General features: G+C 45.3%; 1 protein-coding gene across 2 annotated transcripts in view; it reads left to right on the forward strand.

Moving 5' to 3' along the window:
- Positions 1-10,000, forward strand: part of si:ch73-374l24.1 (protein kinase C alpha type) — a 254,721-nt gene that overhangs the window by 209,453 nt on the left and 35,268 nt on the right. For both annotated transcript variants that reach the window (XM_017714068.2, XM_017714069.2), the window contains 3 exons: positions 1,033-1,173; positions 2,679-2,852; positions 8,915-9,006. In XM_017714068.2, coding sequence (XP_017569557.1) covers positions 1,033-1,173; positions 2,679-2,852; positions 8,915-9,006 — 407 coding nt within the window. The remainder of the gene's footprint in view (positions 1-1,032; positions 1,174-2,678; positions 2,853-8,914; positions 9,007-10,000) is intronic.

A 10,000-nucleotide genomic window follows, 5' to 3' on the forward strand; every position in this document is an offset into this window, starting at 1 on the left:
ATATGGATGATTTAAGAGGCTGCTCTTTAAGAATTAAGCTATTAGAGAACACTCAAACCACCGATGTGTACAATTTCCAAGTCATTGGCATTTTAAATTGGCTATGACAATGTCTTGAATTAATTATATCGCATAGGAGACAGTACCACTTATGTAATGCCTCAGTGGTATACTCAATACTAAATATAGCTAATTGGGAAAGTAGACAACAGGTGGGAAGGAATGCTGGTTTTCCAGCGAACGCTCTCAGAATGTTTCCTACACGATGAGATTGACATATTTCCTGTTTCAGGGCCTTTGTTAAAGGAATTTCACCTGAAAGATTTCCTGCAATAGATTAAAGCTAGTAGGAGATGCTTTTCACACCACGGTCATTCACTGTTAGCCACGTTAGTGTTTAAAGTGTAGTAAAGTGTTAAACGGCGTGATGGAATGACTGAAAAGTGGAGCTTGAAATCCTTCGCTCTTCCAATCAAACGCCATATAAACTCCCATCCCTTCTTTTTGCTGAGACAACGAGGGTGAGTCTCCACCATCACCCCTTTTCCTCAGTCCATAGCTCCAGGCAGAGGCCACCCGCAGCTCCAGGCCAAGGTGTCCGAGCTCTGTCCCCTCTTTCAATCGGTCTCTCCCCTTACGCTACCACCAAATGTTGAAGGCGCGGTCGGAACTCGAAAACTCTTAATGAATTAGGCTTCTGTGGGTGCAAGCGAATCAGCAGGAGGAGGCAGAAGCTGAGCTCTGAGATCTACTGAGTTTCTTCCTCCCTCCCACAGCAGCTGTGGGAACCCCAGAGGCACAGTTCACTTTGTGCTTCATATCTTTTTAGTTCCGCGTGGCTAAACACAATTTCCCGGTCTTCCAGCTTTATTGAGTGTTTTTAAAAATGCTGTGTTTGTGTAGCAGATATTTTAATAGCCACTCACAGGAGCCGAATGTCAAAAGTGAAAGAGCGCGCGCGTGTGTGTGTGTGTGTGTGTGTGTGTGTGTGTGTCTATAACACACCTTCATCAAAATCTCCTGTTTTTGTAGAAAGCTAAGCTGGGCCCAGGGAAGAAAGTGATCACTCCATCAGATCACCGGCGCTTCAGCTTGCCCTCCAGCAACATGGACAGGGTCCGGCTCAATGACTTCCACTTCCTGGCCCTCTTGGGGAAGGGCAGCTTTGGCAAGGTCAGACATGATACACTGTGTCAGTCTCAATCAAACAAACTGTGTTGGTGTTTACATAGACATCTGATATTTCACACTTATGTGTAAACATTGTTAAAAGTTTCAGAACTTTTCGTTTACTCTTCAGCCCATGCAGCCCATATATGGCAACTAAGCTGCCCAAACACCTTGTTAGGATTTCGCTGTTTCTGTAGCATCACTAAAACTACCATTTACAAATATCTCTCCATTCAGCCTACAGCAGTTATATGGAGCGCTCCAGCCCAGACTGCTGGTTTAATGTCACAATGCAGAGATGCCACCTACAATTGAGTTCATTTACATATACCAGCCTTGAAGGCACAGGCACTGAAAAGAGCTGCACGATATGGGCAAAATACTATATTGCAGTTACATTGCTGCGTATTACATTGCTGCTTTATCAAAAACACACTGATGAACCCTGGATGTGATATGGCCAGGAAGGTCTCATCCTTCGTGTTTGTTGGATGATGGCAATGTCTGGATCCAGTCCACCGAAGAACATCTGTGATTGGTCAGGATGCTTCCAGCACATGGTTAGATTCATCCTTCTATGACGTCCGTACTGTGAATGACAATAACCGCGAACAAACCTTACAACCCTACGACCCCCATTTCCAAAAAAGTCTGAACACTGTGCAAAGTGTAAATAAAAGTAGATGTGCAAATTGTTTAAACTCTATATTTATATTTAATTCAAATAGTACAAAAGGCAACATGTGAAATATTGAAACTAAGAAATGTTATTGTTTTTGAAAAATATATATTTCCATTCTGAATTTGATGTGAGCAACATGTTTCAAAAGAGTTAGGACGGGGGTTTACAACTTGCAAGTGTCAGTAAATGTGTGGGAACTGAGGAGGACCAATTGCTGTAGTTTTGAAAGTGAAATGTTTTTCCAATCTTGCTTGCTTTAAGATTTCCGGGGCTCAGCAGTTCGGGATCTCCTTTGTAGTAGTTTTCATTTCATAATGTTCCAGATGGTTTCAAAGGTTGACAGATTTGGACTGCAGGCAGACCAGTTTAGCCCTTGAACTGCATTGGTTTGCCAAAATAAGCAAGGTCTTTCCTGATAAAAGACATTGTCTGGATGGCAGTGTGTGTTGCTCCAAAACCCGTATATATCATTCAGAAATAATGATGCCTTCAGAGATGTACAAGTAAGCCATGCCTTGTGCACTAATGCACCCCCATACCATCACAGATGCTGGCTTTTGAGCTTTGTGCTGAAAGCAAGCCAGATGATCCCTCTCCTCTTTAGCTCAGAGGGAATGCTGTTTCCATGATTTCCAAAAAGAGTTTTCCCTTTTCACCTCAGCCCAACATAAATAAGCTCAGGCCCAGAAAAAGCAGCAGCGTTCATAGGATTTCTTCTTTGCATGGTGGAATTTTAGCTTCCATTTGTGGATGTTTTCTGTGTTTGTGTGTTTCTGTGTAAACCATAGACTGTAAAAGTCTAATGGATGCAGTCTTCTCCACACAGGTGATGCTGGCAGAGATGAAGTCCTCGGAGGAGCTGTATGCCATCAAGATCTTGAAGAAGGACGTGGTTATCCAAGATGATGATGTAGAATGCACCATGGTGGAGAAGAGGGTACTGGCTCTGAGAGACAAGCCACCATTCCTCACCCAGCTCCACTCCTGCTTCCAGACAGTGGTAAGACAGATAAAGCATTTTATTAACCTTATTAACTATCAATACAGACCGAATAGCAGCTATTTCAGCCGGTGGGTAGCGCTGTCGCCTCATAACCGGTAGGGCCTGGGTTCGATTCCCCGGCCGGGTGACCGGGGTCCTTTCTGTGTGGATGTTCTCCTTATGTCTGAGTGGGTTTCCTCTTGCATACTCCGGTTTCCCCCCACTATCCAAAGACATGCAGTCAGGCCAATTGGACATACTAAATTGCCCCTAGGCATGAGTGAATGTGTATGTCTGTCTGTCTGTCTGCCTGCCCTGCGATGGTCTGGTGACTTGTCCAGGGTGTATCCTACCTTCCACCCGATGACAGCACCCCCTGCAACTCAGAAGGAGAAGCGGCTTAGAACATCCGTGGTAACATGTGTACATGCATGCTCCATGGTAGCAAAGTATAATATATGTACTGCAATAAATATAATGTGTATAAATATAATAAACAGTTGAACAGCGGTTACAGTATTCAAATACTGGCACCTCAAGCTGTTAAGCGCTTAACTACCAGTGTCAATCTAACTGGTAGAGAGAGTGTTCAGTGTGAAGCTCACTCGATGATCTTCTTTGTGTAAAGAAGCTTTGGGCAAACTCAGCTCTGATCCAACAAGACACATAGCAAATGTGCTCTTTTAGAATAGGTTTGTTACAGATTCATTTTTCCCCCCTGAATATCTAGAATTTTCTGCTGATAACGGCCTGATACCAGCCTGATATATGTTCTCTGCCATCCCTACAATTTACTGCGCCCAGCATGCACATGCACTTGTTGTAACTACTCTGGCAGACTTCAATGATTTAAAGGAGACGCCACCACAAGCCACTGCATGTGCTGCTAACGTGATGTTAAGGAAAGATTAATGTAAGACAAAGCATGGGAAACATTCTAATGCCAGAGAGAGTGAAGAAAAGAGGCGAGACTGTGAAAACGGACGATTAAGAGAGGGACAGCTCTACAAATTAAAGAAATACTGCACTCAGAAATGCTAACGGGACTCTTGGTTAATCAACAGCATCCTGCATGGACCAGTGTTGCATGAGCTCTCCTAATATCTGACCCCTGCTGACTTTTTGTTTATTATTGGTACCACGTTGCCCTTTTATGGTGAAACATTTATGTCATACTTCACGTTAAACACTGTAGTCACCCAGTTCGCTTGTCGGAGAGCTTTATTTGCACACTGCTACATCGTTCCATCTTAGATGCTCTGCAGGTTTTACACGTCTTGCCTGTGAATAATTGAACGGATGGCAGAAGTTTGCTGCTAGCTGTTTTCCAATTCTGTGTTCATGGGGTTTTAGATCTCAGTCCTACCTTTATCATGAAATATGCATCTCCTTTCAGCACAATGGCTTGTACAACTTTGCATTTGTCACCGTATTTCTGGTTGCATCTGTCCAGCACGGCATAACGGCATCAGTCATGGATGGCATCTTCAGGAGTGACGACTGGGGCGCTCACTGTGGGCATCCTGCTTATGAATAATGCAGCCTTTCCCTGTGTGTCCCTTATTCTTTATTCATAAGGTGTACACAGACACTACCACTCCACTCGCTAAAGACTGCCGTAGCTTCGTCACCGTTTATCGCTTCAGTTCCCAATGCTCCACCCTCAACGTTTAACTAGCTGAGCGTCCGCCTGCCAGTCAATGTTGACAGTCCTCTTTAAAGTGTAGTGCAATGTTATTGTATTCCAGTGTATATTCTATACTGCGTTCTGCTTCTTCTTCTTCCGGCTGCTCCCTTTAGGGGTCGCCACAGCGGATCATCTGCCTCCATCTTGCCCTATCCACTGCCTCCTCTAGTTTTACACCAACCATCTCCATGTCCACCTTCACTACATCCATAAACCTTCTCTGAGGTCTCCCTCTTCTCCTTCTACCTGGCAGCTCCATCTCCAACATTCTTTGCCCAATATCTCCACTATTCCTCCTCAACACATGTCCAAACCATCTCAACCTGGCCTCTCTGGCTTCATCTCCAAACTGCTCCACCTTCACCGTCCCTCTGATCTGCTCATTTCTAATCTTGTCCAGCCTGGTCACTCCCAACGAAAATCTCAGCATCTTCATCTCCACCACCTCCAGCTCAGCCTCCTGTCTTTTAGACAGAGCCACAGTCTCCAACCCATACATCATAGCAGGACGCACTGCTGTCTTGTAAACCTTCCCTTTCACTCTTGCTGCTGTCCTTCTGTCACACATCAGCCCTGACACCCGTCTCCACCCGCTCCATCCTGCCTGCACCCTCTTCTTCACCTCTTTTCTACACTGTCCATTGCTCTGGATGGTTGACCCAAGATATTTGAAGTCATCCACCTTTACGACCTCTACTCCTTGCATCTTCACCTTTCCACCTGCCTCCCTCTCATTCACACACATGTATTCCTGCTCTTGTCTCTACTGAACTTCATTCCTCTCCTCTCCTCTCCAGTGCAAACCTCCACCTCTCCAGATTCTCTTCCACCTGCTCTCTACTCTCACCACCACAGATCACATCACCCTACTGCGTTCTGCTTATTAATGCATTTCTGACAGCTCTGTGTAGCTGTGGCTTTAAACATTGGGAAGTTATGATTGAGTTACTAGAGCAGTCATATCAGGTCTTGGCACACAGGAAAGGCATTATGCTAATGGACACTAATTGAGTTAGGATGGTATAATGGAAATTCAGGTTTTTTGAACCAGATAGCCAAAGTGCTAATGCGCCATCTGCTGTGCTTCTTCTTCATCATGAGAAACATCAGCTTTGACATTTGCTGAGAGGAACAGTCAGGAGCCCAGTCCTTCGAAGCCACCTTACGTGGATGGGGAAACATCGGTGCTTTACTGTCATGATTAAGGATATAAATAATGCTTTTCCCCCCTCATTATTCAATTATTCTTTCCTGATTTTAGTCACAGATAGTTCCCATTAACTAGCTAGATCTCTTCGTATTACACAATCTCACACAATGCTAAACGGTATTTATACTGATAGATATATATAATGATAAAACATGCGGTGCAAAACATCTTTTAATTTTAATTTACTGAAGAAAATTAAATATAAAGATGATAATGGTATGGAGATATTACACTAACAACAACAATCAACAATCAGTATATTATATATTTATATATTTACAGACGTAGGGAGAGAAAGACAGATGTTTCTAATAAGCTTTCTGGATGCGCCACAGAGCTGCAGCCTCAGTGCATAATAACCAAAATAAAAGTTGACTTAATGTCCTGCTAATTGCTGGCAAGAAGGAGGGGCGATGTCCTGAGGATCCTGAAATCTCAGTCATGCTAGTGTTAAGCATTAGGACTAACACATGTTTAACAATCTACAAAAGTAATGAATCCATCAACTATTCAAGCTATTTATCAGTCAACAATTAACCCTCCTGTCCTCTTCACCTCCCACCCCTTACTTTAGTGTTGCCGGTCTAAATTGACCGGTCTGTTTTAACTGCTCTTAAATTAGCACAAAAAACATTTTTCACCACCATATTTTTATTCACCATTCTTTAGCTGTGAACAACGTCTCAAAAAAGAGTTTAACCTGAAATTATAGAATTAGACATAAAATAACTGCAGTGAAAATTGAGTTGGGGGTGTGTATGAGGATGAGCGAGTGAGTTGGGGGGGTGTATGAAGATGAGCGAGTGAGTTGGGGGGGTGTATGAGGATGAGCGAGTGAGTTGGGTGGGTGAGTATGAGGATGAGTGAGTGAGTTGGGGGGGGTGTATGAGGAATGAGTGAGTGAGTTGGGGGGGGTGTATGAGGAATGAGTGAGTGAGTTGGGGGGGTGTATGAGGATGAGCGAGTGAGTTGGGGTGTGTATGAGGATGAGCGAGTGAGTTGGGGTGTGTATGAGGATGAGCGAGTGAGTTGGGGTGTGTATGAGGATGAGCGAGTGAGTTGGGGGGTGTATGAGGATGAGCGAGTGAGTTGGGGGGTGTATGAGGATGAGCGAGTGAGTTGGGGGGGTGTGTATGAGGATGAGCGAGTGAGTTGGGGGGGTGTGTATGAGGATGAGCGAGTGAGTTGGGGGGTGTATGAGGATGAGCGAGTGAGTTGGGGGGGTGTGTATGAGGATGAGCGAGTGAGTTGGGGGGGGTTTGTATGAGGATGAGCGAGTGAGTTGGGGGGGTGTATGAGGATGAGCGAGTGAGTTGGGGGGGTGTATGAGGATGAGCTAGTGAGTTGGGGGGTGTATGAGGATGAGCGAGTGAGTTGGGGGGGTGTGTATGAGGATGAGCGAGTGAGTTGGGGGGGTGTGTATGAGGATGAGCGAGTGAGTTGGGGGGTGTATGAGGATGAGCGAGTGAGTTGGGGTGTGTATGAGGATGAGCGAGTGAGTTGGGGGGTGTATGAGGATGAGCGAGTGAGTTGGGGGGGTGTGTATGAGGATGAGCGAGTGAGTTGGGGGGGTGTGTATGAGGATGAGCGAGTGAGTTGGGGGGTGTATGAGGATGAGCGAGTGAGTTGGGGGGGTGTGTATGAGGATGAGCGAGTGAGTTGGGGGGGGTGTGTATGAGGATGAGCGAGTGAGTTGGGGGGGTGTATGAGGATGAGCGAGTGAGTTGGGGTGTGTATGAGGATGAGCGAGTGAGTTGGGGGGTGTATGAGGATGAGCGAGTGAGTTGGGGGGGTGTGTATGAGGATGAGCGAGTGAGTTGGGGGGGTGTGTATGAGGATGAGCGAGTGAGTTGGGGGGGTGTATGAGGATGAGCGAGTGAGTTGGGGTGTGTATGAGGATGAGCGAGTGAGTTGGGGGGTGTATGAGGATGAGCGAGTGAGTTGGGGGGTGTATGAGGATGAGCGAGTGAGTTGGGGGGGTGTGTATGAGGATGAGCGAGTGAGTTGGGGTGTGTATGAGGATGAGCGAGTGAGTTGGGGTGTGTATGAGGATGAGCGAGTGAGTTGGGGGGTGTATGAGGATGAGCGAGTGAGTTGGGGGGGTGTGTATGAGGATGAGCGAGTGAGTTGGGGGGGTGTGTATGAGGATGAGCGAGTGAGTTGGGGGGTGTATGAGGATGAGCGAGTGAGTTGGGGAGTGTATGAGGATGAGCGAGTGAGTTGGGGGGGTGTGTATGAGGATGAGCGAGTGAGTTGGGGGGGGTGTGTATGAGGATGAGCGAGTGAGTTGGGGGGGTGTATGAGGATGAGTGAGTGAGTTGGGGGGGTGTATGAGGATGAGCGAGTGAGTTGGGGTGTGTATGAGGATGAGCGAGTGAGTTGGGGGGTGTATGAGGATGAGCGAGTGAGTTGGGGGGTGTATGAGGATGAGCGAGTGAGTTGGGGGGGTGTGTATGAGGATGAGTGACTGAAGATTTTTAGGGACACATTTACTTCAAAACATATTTGCCATGAAGGCAGGGGTGTGGCTAAAATAAAGCTCCACCTATGGGCTAAAACTTTTTGTCTGGACCCGTCAGCCCTAATGCAATTTTTGTCATATCCAGATTGATTCCAGATTCATTTTTGATGGTCTGGACAGAAAAAAAAAAACAAACAACAACAACAAAAAAAAACACATGAAATCAGATTTTTGCTAATCAGATCCAAACCACATTTGGAGGTGGTCTGAAATGAGATTCTAATTGAATTTTTACAGATGTTCTGGATGCTCAAGTTGGATTTCAAAGTGTCTTTTGCGTCACTCGCAACACAACAAACAATGCCAAATGTCAAATCGAGTGATTGAAATGCTAGAGTTCAAGAAGAGTGCCAAAGATTCTCGCTTACACCAGAGAATTCTTTAAAGTTTGTCTGCTGACCTGATGCACCTCCGTCTCTCCTGCATCCGTGTTTGAAATCCGCATCACCAGCTATGTAGTTACTGACGCCCATGTCATTACCATAGCAACTCAGATAGGTTGGTGATGTCTGGACACACAAATCTAATCTGATCACTTGCAGATAACGATGCGGATGCAATGCGGTTGTCTCAAAAGATCTGATTTGAGAAACAAACCCAGTTTGCCTGCAGTCTGAACACAGCCTTCGCTCCTGAACCCTGGCTTTCTCTCCTTTTTGCAGGACCGACTTTACTTTGTGATGGAGTACATTAATGGAGGGGACCTGATGTACCACATCCAGCAAGTGGGCAAGTTTAAGGAGCCTCAAGCAGTGTAAGGCACCTGAATATGTGGAAAAAAACGTGTGCTTGAATGACTAGACTGCAACGATGCTTCATACACGTGATTCCAAGGCACGGTTCTTACTGACAACTACTGGAGAAACAGATGCATACATAGACACGACATGAAAATATGGTTCATTAGAGATTAACATTATCTTCCATTTGAAGCCATATAAATTGTATGTATATATAGCACATAAGAAAGAGAGGATGTGTGCACACTGAAGGAAAACATATGCTCATATGCTCACAATGCACTCCTGTTGATTAGCATTTATATTTAGTTTTATTTGTATATACACACACCACAGTGAACCCTCAGCTCACCACGGAACACTGTTCATCCAGCTGCTGGGTCAATACATGGATTACAAATCTCATACGAGTGCATTATATTATATAATACATACAGATTAATTTGTGCTCCTGAAATAGTGGTAGATTTATTGCATTTCCAGGACTATGTTGCTCCCTCTGCTGCTACACAATTGATTTGTGTGTGCTTTATGTATTACACTGAGGCAGCAGATGTTGATATTGATTCAGTGAAAGTGCAGCTAGCTTATGAGAATATCACTATGGGGTATGTCTGTTTGGTCGCGGTAATCCTTGAAGACCGTTTTACTGTTGTATGAAAAGTTTGAACACCCCTGGTTACACTGCATCTTTTGATTTCCTAAGTGTAAACTGTTTTCTAAGTGTGCCAAAACTTTTGCACAGGGCACTTTTTACCCCATTATGTAAACAAACAGTGCAGAAGTGTGGATTAAGACGGGTCCTCGGAGTTCATATAGCTGAGGATGAATAGCTGACCTCTTCCTTCAACACATCACACCACATCAGAAAGGCCCAGCAATGCCTTCGTTTCCTCAGGAGGCTGAAGAGGGTCAACCTGCTGCATCAGCTCCTCTACAGGTCCACTGATAGGTGTTAGTCTGGTATGGCAGCTTCATGCTGCAGAATGGAAGGCCCTGCAATAGGTG

Source organism: Pygocentrus nattereri, chromosome 14 (genome assembly GCF_015220715.1).
Source record: "Pygocentrus nattereri isolate fPygNat1 chromosome 14, fPygNat1.pri, whole genome shotgun sequence".
Classification (NCBI taxonomy): Eukaryota; Metazoa; Chordata; class Actinopteri; order Characiformes; family Serrasalmidae; genus Pygocentrus; species Pygocentrus nattereri.